Below are 18,144 nucleotides of genomic sequence, written 5' to 3'. Positions count from 1 at the left end.
TGTTTAGTTACAACCACGGAGGAGTTATTTGAAGCGGAGAAAGTCTAAACACCAAGGCTCCAAGGAAAGGCCATCAGTTTCTCAAGACAGGGAATTGAAGCCACAGTTAAGCCCTATAAATAAGGAAGACATGGGAATTTTCTCTGGTGTGCAGTGCTTTTGAGATTAACAGGATTGTATTTTACCATGTGTTTCAAAATCATAAGAGAATTACGTGTGAACAGTTTATTATACTTTTGCATAATAAATTTGTTTTTTGTTGAAACTAACTTGCAGCATTACACAGACTTGTGTGTTGGTGAAAGACCTCACTAAAACCAGCAAATTAACAAAAGATTTATCAAGCCATATTGCATTCTGGGATCTGATTTGTTCAGTGATAAGAAGCTGAGGATCACATAATATATTGTAAATAACTGTGGTCCCAGCACTGATCCACTTGGTACTCTACTAGTTATAAGTTGCCATTGTGCAAAGGTCCCTTTTATCATAACTCCATTTTCTAATAGTTAGCTAATCTTCTACTCAGGCTAATATGCTACCCCCAAACCCTGTAGGTTCTTAACTTATTAAGCAGGCTTACATACACAACCTTATCAAAATGATTTTTGGAAATCTCAATATATTGCAGCTTAATGATTCACTTTTATCTTGCTTGGTGGCACCTCAAAACATTTCAATAAATTAGTTAAGCATTTCTTCTTCGTGAAGCTCTAATTGATTATAATATGGATTTCCAAATTCTGGATTAGTGGTGCTGGACGAGCACAGCAGCTTAGGCAACATCCGAGGAGCAGTAAAATCGACGTTTCGGGCAAAAGCCATGGATTTCCAAATGCTTTGCCGTTACATTGTCTATAATAGACTCTAACTTCCCAATTAAACTAACAGGAGAAAAGGCAAGTATTGCATCAGTCCATAAAACATCAAGTTTAGACTGCACGTGAGATCACTACAGACAGAAACATGATTTAAATGTTAAAGCCACAAACAAAACCACCAGGCTGGACATGAAAAATATTATGAAGATTCAAAATATACTGATCTCAAGAGCAAAGTCAAAAACTAACAAAGTAACTTTGAGACAATTATTTTAGTACAGGACAATTATAAATTAAAGGCAAATTCTAATTACGCAGTCAAACATAGATTGAATATCATTGCAGAGAAATGTCTTTATCCTATTCTTACGAAGTTCAATATCCTGCCTGATATTACACATTTGCTTTGCTGTTAAATATCACATACATATGCAGACATATACATCTCCACACAAGCATGTGCATATGTATATAAATAACTTTCACTCTAAATTCTTAAACTCAAATCAGGACACATTACATTTCCCACTAAGCTATGAAAATCATTTCCATTTGTAAGGCTTTTTTATTTCATCATTTTTGTATCAGACAATATGGTGAACAGAATCATTCTTTAGCCTCCAGATACTGTAAGAATATATTTCATATGGTGCACTAAGAAGCCACAGAAATAATTCACAAATCTGAAACAATGAACTAACTAGTTTCGGGGGGCCATTATTTACCACTAAAACTGATGCAATTCTTGTAATGTTATTAAAGAGTCCAAATTTTCATTTGGACTATTCATGTGAAGTTAAATATTTTAATTTCAATAGTCAGATGAGCAATCATTGATGTTAGCAAAAGGTTTCCAGTTGATGATATTTCAAAAATACATGTTGCAGCATAAGGATCAATCACTTTTTTGTTTTACAGTCATGGCATACAGTTCTTACAAATGTGAATATTTACTGCTGAATACAAACCATTTTGTATTGACTTATTGAACTTAATAAAAGGTATCGGCAAAAGTTCAAGTTAATAAACAGTCACAATTTGTGCCTAATAAGACTGAAATGTCACCAATTATATAAGTGTGCTGTTTCAGTCAATTAAGCTTAGAACTTTGTATTTGCATATGAAAATGATTCCAAGCTTCACAACAGACCACACTGAGCATTAAAATTCTTTACAGTTTAGTATGCAAGGCTCATGACTGAAGTAAGTTGATTATGGTTTAAGGGTGAAATGCTATTGTCAGTGGAATTATAATAGTACATAATTTTAGAGAAATGGGGAACAAAACAATTGGCAGAAAACCAGAAAAACCAATCATGCATTTTGCTACACATTTAGCCAGAGTCATATCCAAAATGAAACTTAGGGATAATAATTTTCCTGTGTTTTACAGATAAAATATTTAGAGAGAGAAACGGCAATGACAGGTCAAACCGAGGCACTCTATCTTCTGGTGGTCAATTAAATTGAAAGATTTTTTTGTTAAAGAAACATCAAAATAGATTTAGACAAATCTATTCAAGTGTTAAAAGCAAAGACCCAGAATTCACTTCAACTGTGAAATTAACAATGAACACCATATTTAAAGTGCTGTACTGCCTGATCCGACAGTGATGAATTTATGCCACAATTTTCTAGCAAGTTTAAAGATAGTGAACAAGTTGGAAGAGGTGAACCAATGTCTACTACAGATCCATGGAGCCAGGAATTTAGGCTGTTTTTGCAAACAAGCTTAGAACTTGCACTGTCTGTATGTAATGTGAAAAGTTGCTTGCAGTTGTTGACATCGTTATTAGTGGTCAAACTTCACTTTCAATTCTCCACAGATTGCCAAGACTCAAATCATAATTTTAAATGCACCAAAAAAAATTCAAACTGAACACGCACACAAAGTGCGTGTGCTGCTAACTTTAGTTTCTAATGTATTATTTTAAATTTTGCCGACATCAATTACTTATCAATTCTAAATATATGCTGGGTTACTGTTCCTAATTCAGAACATTTCTCCATGGCTTATGATAAGTAAGCCTCTGGGAGGGAACTGTCTGAATAAAGCTAAGTCTATAAGAAAAACTAAACAATCAATCAAACTGCTAGCAGTTATGTTCAAACGTTAAACTTTTAGCAGAGATATTTTCTTTTCTGGCATTAAACCCTAGACCTACAAGATATTTTAACTGCATTCTCAATCCTGCAATAGATCATTTACTAAACAATGTATTATTTGCAAAACGGACACAACCTTTAAAACAGATGCAAGTCTTGTATTTACAAGACTTAACTGAGATCAAAATCTCTCTGCACAATCTGACAACCTTGATTTTTGACTCAATTCTTACTCATGTTTCTGAACCAACAATTCCCCACTCTCAGTCCATCCACACTCCCCAGTTTGTCATAATCCAAGATGTGAAACTGGGTCAATAGTATGATTAGAACACTGTGCCCTTTACCCTTTCCATAGGTGTTCTGCCAGAGAACTTAAGTCATGCTTCAACAGCTCCCTGTTGGATGACCAGATTCTTGTTTCACGTTACAAATCAAATTGCCATGTTCTTGGAGAATAACCACAAGAAGGGACTTCTGCCAATTCTCTTGTGAGAAGCAGCCAAGGTAGTTATTAGAGGCAATATTACATCTCCAGAAAGAAATTGAAAGCCTTGGCCTCCTGAAAATTTCTGGAGGAAAGGACTAAAACAGCTGCAGTCATCAAGAGTTCATATTACTGAATTACAGGCTCAAATGAAGTGGATGCTCTCCTGATCATACAGGGTATTCATTCAGTTCACAATATTGATTGTTACAAATACATAGACAAGGCAAAATACTTTCTGGCATATACACAGTGTACAAAAATCTAAGTTGGGCTACTTCCCTGATGCACTGTTAGGAAGATCAATCTATTTCTGAATCCAAGGCAATCTCTCTGGAATTTTAGTAATTCAATTTTGATCTCAGTTAATCTATATCAGGTGCTACAATAGTCATAAATTATTATTCTTAAGTAATTTGAAAAAAATGTTGATTGATGCTTGTTGATTTTTTCACTGGACAAAGTCCAAAGACTTAAAGCAGACAGGGCAAGCCCCGATCCAGAAATATTCCCCATAGTTTATGGTAAGTATTTGCTCCTGAACTGGCTGAGGTACTTGCAAATAGTGATCCAAAATAGCAGCAGTAGTATTATTTGACATTAGCTGGAGTAGCAATAGTAGCATCCATCAAAATCATGGAGGTTGGTCAGTCAGAATTGCCCCTTCTCAAATACTACTAAATTTCATTTTCATATAGGTAACCCTAAGTTTATTTCTAATTATTAATTCTACTTATTTATTATTTAGTGCTAAGAATTAAAAATGAATTGTAAAAGACAATGACAATGACAGATACAGAGTAAAAACGAAGCATTGGAAGGATCAGAGATAACAATCAGAAGCAAAAAAGCTCACTAAAAAAAATCAAGTTCCTTGAGTTTATCAACAATAAACAATTACTCAAGAACATTAACACAGTGAAATCATAACTGAGTTAGTGAACAACTAAGGTCTATTCCATTATTCCGCTGACATGAACAGAACCTTCAAGTGTCACTAAGTCTATATTCTCCCATGCGGCGTGACATGCAAACTATCAGAGACTGCTAATTACCTTACAAACATGGATTGACAAGAATGTTAATTCTAACATTGCTAGTCTAGTTCTGAAAATCATGGAAAATGTTACAATTTGTTGAATGAACTGTATTTTGATTTTTTAAATGACATACTTACCTGAATTATTATCAAGTGCCTTACTGACTGTGAAAACCCAATTTCATATTTGTGGAAATATCAATCATGATTTTAAAAAATTGATGTTTTTAAAACAAGTCTTTATTTCTGTTTTAGCTCTATCTTAATACAGCTCACATTTATTTTGCTACCTTAATGATATTTCAAAAATTAAGGATTTTAAGTATTTCTAACTTTGTACCTTGGTTTGAGAGTATTTCAGGTTTAATTAGTTGCTTATCCCTGCCTGCTGACATCAATGCTACTGCACACTAAGACATCCCCTTGATTTGGTATCAGATTCAAACTATTATAAGGAATGGGAAAATTGCCATCACCGAAACTGCTGGATTTGTGTCTTCAATTTTGCTTGTGATCAACGAGCAGAATCCTTGCTTGACAACTGACCACAAAAATCCACATAATTGTGGCATGTAAGATATGGAGTGCAACAATGCTTATGTAGTGCATTCTTATCTGGAAGTTATTTCTGGCTAGTCAATAGTGGAAGAATCTTATAGTGGTAAAAGTGATCTTGGAAGCCAGCTAGACCCTCATCATCTCTTTTTAGAAAAGCCCACCCTAACCTTTGCCAATCAGGCTCTCAACAGGTTAACAGCAAGTCTTTTGTGGGACAAAAAACTCAAGGCAGAACTGCCACCTGTCAACTGCCAGGCATTTGAGGCTGGCAGCTCTTTGGTATTTAGCGGCATCATTGGGAAGGCTGTGGCTGGACTAATCATTTACTAGGATCTGGCAGGGATGTCAGAAACCAGATGAAACTCAGGGACATATAATTGTCATGTGTTAATTAAGTGATAGGCAGGTGAGAATTGCACTGGATGTTGACAGGGTGAACAAGTAATGAATGTTGATGAAATTTTGTGGTGTGCAAGTTGAAATAATATTCTGTACTATAAAAATATATGTCTGGACTCCATGTAACCAACCTTTAATCCATGGCTTCAATAGCTGGCGCCAATGACTACATTCAACAAAGCCCTCGGATCAAGGAAGTGAGAGGTGAGGGTCATGGTAGAAGTAGCAAAGACAGGGAGGTAGCTCTCAGCATACACCACCATCCCTGATGCCAAGTCAATCATGTGGAACACAATTCTGCTCCTAAAAAAGCAGCTCCAGAATTAGGTTAGATTAGATAAGATTCCCAAAAGTATGGAGACAGACCAACAAATCCACACATACTCTCCAAAGAGTAACCCACCCAGACCCATTCCTCTACCCTACCCCTGACTAATGCACCTAACACTGTGAGCTATTTAGAATGGCCAATTCACCTGATCTACACATTTTTGGATTATGGGAAGACACTGGAGCACCTGGAGGAAATCCACACAGACATTGAGATATTATACAAACTCCACACAGAGACACCCAAGGTGGGAACCAGGTCCCTGGTGCTGTGAGGCAGCAGTGCTGACCACTGAGCCACAGACTAAAAGAAGTCTATAGACTAGGTTATAGACTAAAAAACATGATCTCAAAATTAGTGACCTCCAGATTACAAATGCATCTCAATAATTAATACAAGAACAACCAGATTAAAGGAAGGAAGCACTCAGATTATTGGGGAAAGTTTTAGGATGGTAGTCTTCAACGCAGACAGATCAGGTAGAACTGAATAGAGGAGATCAATAACTTCAAAAGTTAACCAAAATCTAAAAAAAAAGACTTGCTTTTACATTCCATGTTTCACAATGACAGAAAGTCACAATGGTTTTATAGCCAATAAATTACTTCCAAGTGTATCATTACTATAGCAATGCACAAAACAAGACAGTCAGTTTGTACACAGCAAACTCCTACAAGGAGTAATGTATTAATGATCAGATCATCTGCTTTTATGATGATTCAAGGTTAAATATTGACCAGGGCACTGGAATATCTCCCCTGCTCTCCTTGAAACAGTGTGATATTACCTCTTACATCAAGCGGAGAATCGAATGGGCTCGATTTAAAATTATGATATGGAGGATAGCATCTCCAACAATGTATTTTATTCTCCATTCTTTCATTTCCATTCTCAAGAAAATACAGCTTTTGAACTTGTTAGCCCATTTCAGAGCGCAGTCAAGAGTCAACCACATTGCTTTGGGTCTAGAATCACATGAAGGATGGTCCAGGTAAGAACGGCAGGTTTCCTTCCCTAAAAAGAGGTTTCAGAACAAATGATAACTGCCTTGCCATGATCACTGACCCTAGATATCAATTCCAGAGTTATTAACTTAAATTAAGTTCAACGAGTGTGAAGGCATCTCCCAGAGTACTGGCCTCTGGATTATTCGTCCATTGACGTCACCACTATTTCTCCATTTCAGTTGAGCATAATACCTGTGCCGTGCTGCATTACTACACTATGAGTTTTGCATTAAAGTCTGGGTGCAGAACTGCATTTCTGTTCCCCACTGACAATACTTTGGTTTCCTCTCTCTAGCACCGTGCACCTCCATTTGGCAGTTCTTAGAGTCATAAAGTTGCAAAGCACATAAACGGACCCTTCATTCCAACATGTCCATGATAACCAGATGTCCTAAATTAGTCTAGTCCCATTTGCCAGCTCTTGGCCCATATGCCTCCAAACCCTTCCTATTAATGTATCCATCCAGATGCCTTTTACATGTTATTGTACCAGTCTCGACCATTTCCTCTGGCAGCTTATTCCATACATGCACCACCCTCTGCATAAAAAAGTTACCCCTTAGGTCTCTTTTAAATCTTTCTCTTCTCACCTTAAACCTATGCCCTCTAGTTTTGGACACTCCCACCCCAGGTGCTATTCACCCTACCATATCCCTCTATAAGGTCACCCCTCAGCCCCAGATGCTCCAGAAAAATAGTCCGGCCTATTCAGTTTCTCCATATAGCTAAAACCCTCCAATCCTGGTAACAACCTTCTACATCTTTTCAAAACCTTTGAGTTTCACAAATTTCTTCCTACAGCAGGGAGACCAGAACTACAAGCAGTATTACAAAAGTAGCCTAATCAATGTCCTGTTCAGCTGCAACATGATCCAACTTCTATACTCAATACATTGATCAATAAAAGTTCGCATACCAAACACCATTATTATACCTACCCAAGATTCTACTTACAAGAAACTATGAACCTGCACTCTCTTTGTTCAGCAACACTCCTCAGGACCTTCCAATTGAGTGTATAAGTCCTGCAGCAACTCACATTTATCCAAATTAAACTCCATCTCCCACTCTTCAGCCCATTGGCCAATCTGATCAAGACCCCATTGTACTCTAAGGTAGCCTTCTTCGCTGTCCACTACACTTCCAATTTTGGAGTCATCGGCAAACTTTGTAACTATACCTCCTATGTTCACAACCAAATCATTTGTATAAATGAAAAGCAGTGGGAGAAAAGTGAGGACTGCAGATGCTGGAGATCAGAGTCAAGAGTGTGGTGTTGGAAATGCATAGCAGGTCAGGCAGTATCGGAGCAGGAGAATCGATGTCGCCAGCATAAGCCCTTCATCAGGCATTTCTGAAGAAGAGAGTATACCATGAAAAGCAATGGACCCAGCACTGATCCTTATGGCATAGTACTTTCCCTATAGGTCAGAAGTATCAAGCAGACCACAGCTGAGAGAACAAAGGGCTGAATGCTGCAAAATCTAGCTAAGGATCACTTTTGGAGAGTTTCATGGAAGGTTTACTTTCATCATGAGAACTATTTCAGCTTCGTGAGCTTTGAACAAGTCAGCATCATTTCTTTATACTAAAACATCCCTTGCCATTGCACAGACATCATTATGAAGAGGTATGGACTCAACTTCTGAATCCAAGGCTGACTTGAAATGGATTTTTCAGCTAATGCTTTCTGAAATTTCTCTCTCCTTTGCCAATCTTGGCAGAGTTACACTTTTATCTATAGGTGAGCTTGAAGTTTGTGCTTTCTTTTCAAATTAAAAGGACTTACAATGGACTGATGAGTTCTAGAGTTGACATCATACTTAGATCTGGAATGCTGGATGCCTTTCACATTTCGATATTTGAAATGCCTATGTTTTTAACCCATTCAACACTGTCTTTGGCTCAGAATCATCATGAGATGCCAAGTGACTTAAGGACATAACAAATTGTATGGCTATACTCAAACTATCCTGCTTGATTAAAAAAAAAGGTATTAGATCTTTTTACTTGTAGTTTCTCATGTTGCCTTAGTTTTACGGCAATACATTCACTATTATGGTAATTAAAACAAAATACTGTGAATGTTGGCAATCGGAAATAAAAACAAAGTGCACGAGAAACTGAGCAGATCAGGCAACATCTGTGAAGCAAGACACAGTATTAACATTACCAGTTTAATAGAATCTGATAGACCGAACCATTGTGGAAAGAGTCCTTACTCTCGAAATATTAACTCGATTTCTCTCTCCAAAGATGCTGCCAGACATAGGTTTCTCTAGCACTTTGTTGTGATAATGTTGCTGCAATTAGTCACTGAATACATAAATTTGACACCATGTTAACCCTAAACAATGCTTAAAGTCCAATCAGAAAGCAACAGGGTAAGCTCGACAGCTGGCATTGCTTTTTGAAACAGATACAGTGGCAAGCAATATTTCAAAGCACTGCCTTGAATCATGTGAAGAGAAATAACAAAACAGGACTGTGATAAACAGATTACAAATATTACATGATTGAGCTCTTAAAAGGGTCAAGCAGCCTGGAAAAAAATAAAGTCACCAGAATACATTCACTGCACTAATAAATGGACTGAAACCAGGAATTAGAGGACAGCACTACTGGCACTGAAAATTAATTGGCGATGATGTTGCTGCCTTTATGGACAAGTCTATACAATTTTATGGTATAATTTTACCCAGACCAGAGATTCCTCCTTCAGAACTTTAAACAGGGTTAATCTGTTGTCAAATACAGTGCAATCTAAAGAACACTCTTTTGAATTTGTTTTGACTCACCCATATTGCAAGTTTTGCTTTATTTCCATCAACTGCAATTGTTTTTACTTTGAAGTCAACACCTGCATAAAAACACATGCATAAACTATTAATCTTAATTCTGAAATAATTACATTATTTTGTATTTAATCTGAATAACGATCAATCCCACTATCATATATACAAATGTATGAAATAGGTGCAAAAGTAGAATTTTAAAACTGGGGTTTGTTTTTTAGCCGGGAGTCAACAGAAGATCACAAGCATAGAGATAATGGACAAATTGATCTTGGTAGCAGTTTGTTTTAGTGCTGCTGCCTATATCCTATAGGTGCACAAGCAATAAACGGTATAGATTAGAGCTTTTGCAATAGGAAGAAGAATAGAATTAAGTGATGTTAAAAAGATGGAAACAGGTCGAGAAAGGAGCAAGGTTTGTGGTTGGAAAAGGAGTTTTTATCCCGCAGTCAAACACAATGGCTTCAGTTTTCTCAATACTGAGGAACAAGATGCTGAGAAAATCTTTTCTTTGTGAATTAATGTAATTATCACTTCCACAATAATTCATTAATATTTTCTCTCTAACAGGCTCTCAAGTTTAATTCGTGCATATTTTAAAATCCAAAATAAGCATCTGCAGCTTATATTTTTTGATTTGATTTATTATTCACATGTACCAAGATACAGTGAAAATTGCTGTTTTGCATGCTATCCAGGCAAATCATACCTTGCATAAGTATAACAGGGTAATAGAATAGAATCTAAAATATAGCATTGGAGCTACAAAGAAGGTGCAGAGAAAGGTGAACTCTAAAAATGAGAGGTCCATTTAAAATTCTGACAACAGCACAGAAGAAGCTGTTCTTGAATCTGTTAGTACATGCTTTCAAACTTCTGCATCTTCTGCCCAATGGAAGAGGGTGAAACAGAGTGTAACTGGTCAAAGTCTGTGAGAAGATCTGTAGCTCGGGTGCTCGTTGTTGTGGTTGTGTTCACCGAGCTGGGAATTTGTGTTGCAGACGTTTCATCCCCTGTCTAGGTAACATCCTCAGTGCTTGGGAGCCTCCTGTGAAGCGCTTCTGTCATGTTTCCTCCGGCATTTATAGTGATTTGTATCTGCTGCTTCCGGTTGTCAGTTCCAGCTGTCCGCTGCAGTGGCTGGTATATTGGATCCTGGTCGATGTGATTATTGATTGAATCTGTGGATGAATGCCATGCCTCTCGGAATTCCCTGGTTTTTCTCTGTTTGGCTTGTCCTATAATAGTAGTGTTGTCCCAGTCAAACTCATGTTGCTTGTCATCTGCGTGTGTGGCTACTAAGGATTTCTAGAGTGATGGTACAGAGAACACCTAACGGAGAATTCACCACAAAGATATACAGGAAAGCCACACACACAGACCAAGTCCGAAACTACGAAAGCAACCACCCCAACACACAAAGTTGTTGCATCAAGACACTATTCAAAAGGGCCACAACACACTGCAGTACACCAGAACTGCAAAAAGAGGAAGAAGAACACCTATACAATGTATTCGCCAAAAACAGATACCCGTGCAATTTCATCAACAGATGCCTAAGGGAAAGACAACGGAACGAGGACATGCCGCAACCCAAAGGACTAGCCACACTACCATACATCAAGAGCATTTCCGAACTGACAGCCAGACTACTGCGACCACTAGGACTCATAACAGCACACAGACCAACAGCCACTCTCAGACAACAACTCACCAGGATGAAGGACCCGATACCCAGCATGAGCAAAACCAATGTAGTGTACAAAATCCCATCCAAGGACTGCACAAAACACTACATAGGACAAACCAGAAGATAGCTAACGATCCGCATCCATGAACACCAACTAGCCACGAAACGACACGACCAGCTATCCTTAGTAGCCACACATGCAGATGACAAGCAACATGAGTTCAACTGGGACAACACTACTATTATAGGACAAGCCAAACAGAGAACAGCCAGGGAATTCCTAGAGGCATGGCATTCATCCACAGATTCAATCAATAAGCACATCGACCTGGACCCAATACACCGGCCACTGCAGCGGACAGCTGGAACTGACAACCGGAAGCGGCAGATACAAATCACTATAAATGCCGGAGGAAACATGACAGAAGCACTTCACAGGAGGCTCCCAAGCACCGAGGATGTCACCTTGACAGGGGACGAAACGTCTGCAACACAAATTCCCAGCTCGGCGAACAGAACCACAACAACAGAGTGTAACTGGGTTGGGAAGGGTCTTCGATCAAGTTGGCAGCTTTCCTGAGGCAGTGAGAAGTATAGATGGAGTTAGTAGCTGGTTTGTGTGATCGAGTGGGCTGCTTTCACATTACTGTAACTTCTTGTGGTCTTGTGAAGAGCAGGTACCATACCAAGCAGTGAGGTACCTGGATAGGATGATTTCTATGGCGTACCTATAAAAATTGGCAAGTGTCAAATCTTTTTGGCCTTTGAAGAAGTAGAGCTGTTGGTGTGTCTTCTTGACTGTAGGGTCAACATGGATGGACCAGGATAGATTGTTGATGATATTTTATTCCCAGGAACTTGAAGCTCTCAACCATCACCATCTCAGCGCCATTGATACAGACAAGATCATGTCTTCCACTCTGCTTCCTGAAGTCGATGACCAGTTCCTTTGTTTTGCTGACACTGAGGGACAGATCCTTGTCTTTACACCATGTTACCAAGCTTTCTCTCTCTTTCCTGCACTCTGTATCGTCATTGTTTAAGATACAATCCAGTACAGTGGTGTTATCAGCAAACACGTAAATGAAGTTAGAGCAGAATTTGGCCATGATCATGAGTGTATAACAAACAAAGTAAGTGACTGAATATGCAGCCTTGAAGGGCACCGATAATGAGGATTATCATGGAGGAGGTGTTGTCGCCTATCCTTGCTGATTGTGGTCTACAGGTCAGGAATTCGAGGATCCAGTTGTATAGAGGAGAGAAGAGTCAGGTCTCAGACTTTGGAAAGGAGTTTTTTCAGGTTGAGGACAATTTTGCATCTGATTTATTGAAAACAGATTTTTCAGATGTAAACGAACATGGATTGCAGCATCTATTGCTCTTAGATCATCTCATTATCACAGAATCAAGGTGCAGATTTGGATGTTAGAAAGGTACTAGTAGTACAGGCAAAAATTACATTTTAAGTTTTGAGATGGAAAAAATTAAAACTGAGTGTCAAATTATGGAAAATTTGTGGTATAAAAATCCATCTGGCTTACTAATGATTGTTAAGGAAAGAAATCCAGATGTGACTGCAGACCGCACGACAATGGGACCGTTTCTTAAATGCCCTTCAAGCAATTATGAACGGGTAATAAATGCTGGCCTGCACAAAGTGCCACATTGCATGAATGAATATGTAAACAAATGACAATCCCCATGTATTTCCACCAGCAGTAAATGTGCCTTGAAAAATCTGGGGTTCCTTACGAAAACACATTGACAATGAGAAAACATTGATAATGAGAAAATCAAGCAAAGTTTTAAGGAGGAATAAACAAATGAATTTTAAAGATTGAGAAGGTATATGAAGACTGATAAATTAACAAATGATCTTAGAGATGTACAGCATGGAAACAGACCCTTCGGTCCAATTTGTCCATCCGACTAAATATCCTAACCTAATCTAGCCCCATTTGCCAGCCCTTGGCTCATATCCCTCTAAACCCTTCCTATTCATATAGCCATCCAGATGCCTTTTAAATGTTATAATTCTACCAGTCTCCACGACTTCCTCTAGCAACTAATTCCATACATGCACCACCCTTTGTGTGAAAAGGTTGCCTCTTAGGCTCCTTTTAAATCTTTCCCCTCTCAATCTAGACCTATACCCTCTAGTTCTGGACTCCCCCAACCGAGACAAAAGGCTTTGTCTATTTATCCTATACATGCCCCTTATGATTTTATAAACCTTTACGGTTATCTTTCAGCCTCCAATGCTCCAGCCCCAATCGATTCAGCCTTTCCCTACAGATCTAATCCTCCAACCCTAGCAAAAATAGAAAGAAAAAAAGGGTAATAATAATGGAAGAAAAAGAAATATCTCCATGAAGGATGAAGGAATAAAAACATTGAATAACTATTTTCTTAATTTGTTCACGAATGTGGACTCACTGGCAATATCACTGTTGGTAAGTCCCTTTGAGAAGATTATGGCGAGTCTAAGCAGGTGATAAGTGAAATAAAAGGGTGCAAAATTAGAAGCAGCCAAGGCCTAGTAGTTATTTTTGATTGCATAGTTGATAACCCAATACTGAAGACATGCATGCCCACATCAGGGCACCATGATCTAGACCTCACACTTCTTCCACATAAAACAGTGCAATCAATTGTCAAGAGCAAATGTGAGAATTATCTGTGCAACAATAATCTGATTTGCAGCAGATACATTCAGATTTGGAAATTATGCCTAATGATCATCTCAATTGCTACTGACTCACATTCTGGATTAGCTCAATTTCCAAAGTTTTTAAAAAAAATAAAGTTCAACATAGTTTTTTTTGGGGGGGAGCAGTGTGACATCGTGATGTTCCTGGATTAGTAATCAGCTAGGCTAATGCTTTCAGACAAGGACTCAAAATAGGACATCCCATGAATTAATAGAACAAACAAACAAATAGGGATGACCGTTCATAATTTACGTGCATAAATTTGAATTATTAACAAGTAGGTTGACACCAAAGTTTGCAGATGATAGCACTGAGGAGTATAAATAGCATTGGGAAACATGCTGACTGCATGGTTAAGTGGCAAATCAAATTCAACATAGATAAGTAATGAGCTGTGGTAAGAATAATAGAAACATTACCCACAATTTAACAATTCAAAAACCAAATGGGGTACAACAGCAAAGTGATGTAGGGATATAGGTATTCAACTCAAGTAATGCAAAATGTTAGACAACCTAGGGATGTTGTTGTGGTTCTGTTCGCCGAGCTGGGAATTTGTGTTGCAGACGTTTCGTCCCCTGTCTAGGTGACATCCTCAGTGCTTGGGAGTCTCCTGTGAAGCGCTTCTGTCATGTCTCCTCCACCATTTGTAGTGGTTTGAATCTGCCGCTTCCGGTTGTCAGTTCCAGCTGTCCGCTGCAGTGGCCGGTGTATTGGGTCCAGGTCAATGTGCTTAGTGATTGAATCTGTGGATGAATGCCATGCCTCTAGGAATTCCCTGGCTGTTCTCTGTTTGGCTTGTCCTATAATTGTAGTGTTGCCCCAGTCAAACTCATGTTGCTTGTCATCTGCGTGTGTGGCTACTAAGTATAGCTGGTCATGCCTTTTCGTGGCTAGTTGCCAGAGGAAAGATCACAGAAACGCTTCACAGGAGGCTCCCAAGCACTGAGGATGTCACCTAGACAGGGAACGAAACGTCCGAAACACAAATTCCCAGCTTGGCGAACAGAACCACAACAATGAGCACCCGAGCTACAAATCTTCTCACAAACTTTGAACACCTACGGGCGAGAGACGCTAAGACAAGCCATGAAATGGGAATCCTGTGCCAACCGCCTAAGCGCCACATACGAACAACTCCGGTTCCTGCATGAATGCCGAAAGAATCGAATCCTTCCACCATGTGTCAGATACAGACCACCAGTCAACAACCCACAAGCCAGGGACACAGCCAGACAGAACGGATTCAGGATGATCCAGGTAATGATTACAGACGCTCACAACAGACTTCACAAATACAGACAAGAAATTGCGCGCCAAAAATCGTTAATTTCAAAAACCACCAATCAGGAATGGACCCGGACCATAGAACAGGCCGTCACCATAGGACAGAACAGGACCACACCGCAAAAAAACGGCACTAAAAGAAAAAAATGGCCAAACTAACACACAACAAAGAGGACACTACCACACACACCTGGGTTAGAAACCTCTCCCACAGACATGGAAAGAACAATACTGGCCAAGGGACTCAACTACAACCACAGGGACGCCAAGACAGCAGACTTCCTAGCAGCACTAGAATGCACACTCAGGAACAATGGACTGACAGAAGAGACAAAACAAACAGTGAGACAAAGTATCGTACCTCTGATAACAAGGAAAAGACAAAGGAGAGGGAAGCACTAAAATCACTAAGAAACGATAAGAACATAATCATACTACCAGCAGACAAAGGCAGAATGACGGTCATCCTGGACAAAGCAGACTACATCCAAAAAGCGCAACTACTTGCAGATACCAACACCTACCAAAAGAGGGAGTTTGACCCCACCCCACACCTCACCAATAGGATAAACAACACACTAAGGAACCTACAAAAAAAACCGGACAGATAACCAGGTTTGACCTACAAAGAATGAAACCTGAAAGCAACAGATTTTACGGACTACCTAAAGTGCACAAACCAGACATCCGACTCAGACCCATAGTATCACTACCAGGGACACCATCACACAAACTGGCTAAAGAACTACAGCAGAAACTGAAACACCTGATCAGCAGATTTAGACACTATACAATCAACACAGGAATTCTTGGACATCATCAGAAATATACACATAGACAAGGAAGAAACCATGGTCTCATTCGATGTAACGGCATTGTTCACCTCTATTGACAAAACCCTAGCCAGAGAAACAATAGCCAACCTGCTGGACATACAGGACAGACAAGAGGACATTGAACCTATCAACAAAGACGGCATACTCAAACTACTGGACCTGTTCCTCACAACACACTTCACATTCAACAACCAAGTGTATGAACAAATCAACGGCACACCCATGGGCTCACCTATCTCTGGACTCATAGCAGAAGCGGTAATGCAAAGATTAGAACAAACAGTCTTACTGCAAATTCAACCCAAACTCTGGGTCAGATATGTGGATGACACCTTTGTAATCATTAAAAGCACAGAAATAGAGAACACACACCGGATCATCAACGCCACTCTCACTGGAATCCGATTCACTAGCGAGGAAGAAAAGGCCAACCAACTCCCATTCCTAGATGTGATGGTACAGATAACACCTAACGGAGAATTCACCACAAAGGTACACAGGAAAGCCACACACACAGACCAAGTCCTAAACTACGAAAGCAACCACCCCAACACACACAAAAGAAGTTGCATCAAGACACTATTCAAAAAGGCCACAACACACTGCAGTACACCAGAACTGCAAAAAGAGGAAGAACACCACCTATACAATGTATTCGCCAAAAACAGATACCCGTGCAACTTCATCAACAGATGCCTAAGGGAAAGGCAATGGAATGAGGACATGCCGCAACCCAAAGGACTAGCCACACTACCATACATCAAGAGCATTTCCGAACTGACAGCCAGACTACTGCGACCACTAGGACTCAAAACAGCACACAAACCAACAGCCACTCTCAGACAACAACTCACCAGAACAAAGGACCCTATACCCAGCATGAGCAAAACCAATGTAGTGTACAAAATCCCATCCAAGGACTGCACAAAACATTACATAGGACAAACAGGAAGACAGCTAACGATCCGCATCCATGAACACCAACTAGCAACGAAACGACACGACCAGCTATCCTTAGTAGCCACACACGCAGATGACAAGCAACATGAGTTCAACTGGGACAACACTACTATTATAGGACAAGCCAAACAGAGAACAGCCAGGGAATTCCTTGAGGCATGGCACTCATCCACAAATTCAATCAATAAGCACATCGACCTGGACCCAATATACAGACTACTGCAGCGGACAGCTGGAACTGACAACCGGAAGCGGCAGATTCAAACCACTACAAATGCCGGATGAAAGATCACAGAAGCGCTCCACAGGAGACTCCCAAGCACTGAGGATGTCACCTAGACGGGGACGAAACGTCTGTAACACAAATTCCCAGCTCGGCGAACAGAACCACAACAACGAGCACCCGAGCTACAAATCTTCTCACAAACTTTGAACTAGGGGTATTTGCTAAGCAAATATGTGATGTCATATTAAAGTTATACAGGACCCTGGTCAGACTGCACTTCAAGTAAAATGCATAATGTGGACTCTATACTGTAAAAAGGGAATAGAAGCACAGGAGTCAATGTATAAAAGATTTACAAAGTTGGTACCAGAATTGAGAGACTATGATTATTTCGGAAAGTTGGACTGTTTCATTTTGTGAAGAGGAGATTTAAACGTGAGTATTGTTATAAATGGTTTGGATATGGTGCATATGGAGATAATGCTTTCACTTATTGAAAAAGGAGCCATAAATACAACATTATTGCTAATAAAATGTAATAAGGAAAAAGGGAGCAATCCATTTACTCTGTGAAAGAAAGACTAGAATTTGGAACCTATCATCATAGCAAGTTCTTGGCGCAAATAGTTTAAATACTTTAGAAAGGAAAACAGATGACAATATGGGAGAAAAGGGAATAGTAAGATATCCTGGATGGCTGGGAATGGGTGGAGATTCACACGGGTTTAAATGCAGAACAAAATAATTGAGCCAAGTGGCCTGTTTCCATGATGTACATTCTATGTAATTCTTTGTAAACCCAAAGCTGGGATGCAAGGAAAGCCTGAAAATAATTAGGAAACTGCACAAGTACATCTGACAAAGTGAAACTTTCTCTATTCACCGGTT

The 18,144-nt window shown here is 39.4% G+C and overlaps 1 protein-coding gene across 1 annotated transcript in view; it reads right to left on the bottom strand.

Annotated features, from left to right (window-relative positions):
- rab18a (RAB18A, member RAS oncogene family) overlaps positions 1 to 18,144 on the bottom strand; it is a 44,213-nt gene that overhangs the window by 14,100 nt on the left and 11,969 nt on the right. The window contains exon 3 of the mRNA XM_043690511.2: positions 9,547 to 9,608. Coding sequence (XP_043546446.1) covers positions 9,547 to 9,608 — 62 coding nt within the window. The remainder of the gene's footprint in view (positions 1 to 9,546; positions 9,609 to 18,144) is intronic.

The sequence above is a fragment of the Chiloscyllium plagiosum genome, unplaced genomic scaffold, assembly GCF_037043375.1.
Source record: "Chiloscyllium plagiosum isolate Xiang-an unplaced genomic scaffold, Cpla_swu_hap1 HiC_scaffold_5, whole genome shotgun sequence".
Taxonomy (NCBI): domain Eukaryota; kingdom Metazoa; phylum Chordata; class Chondrichthyes; order Orectolobiformes; family Hemiscylliidae; genus Chiloscyllium; species Chiloscyllium plagiosum.
The sequence above is the reverse complement of the archived record's forward strand: the minus strand, read 5'-3'. Positions and strand labels throughout refer to the sequence as shown.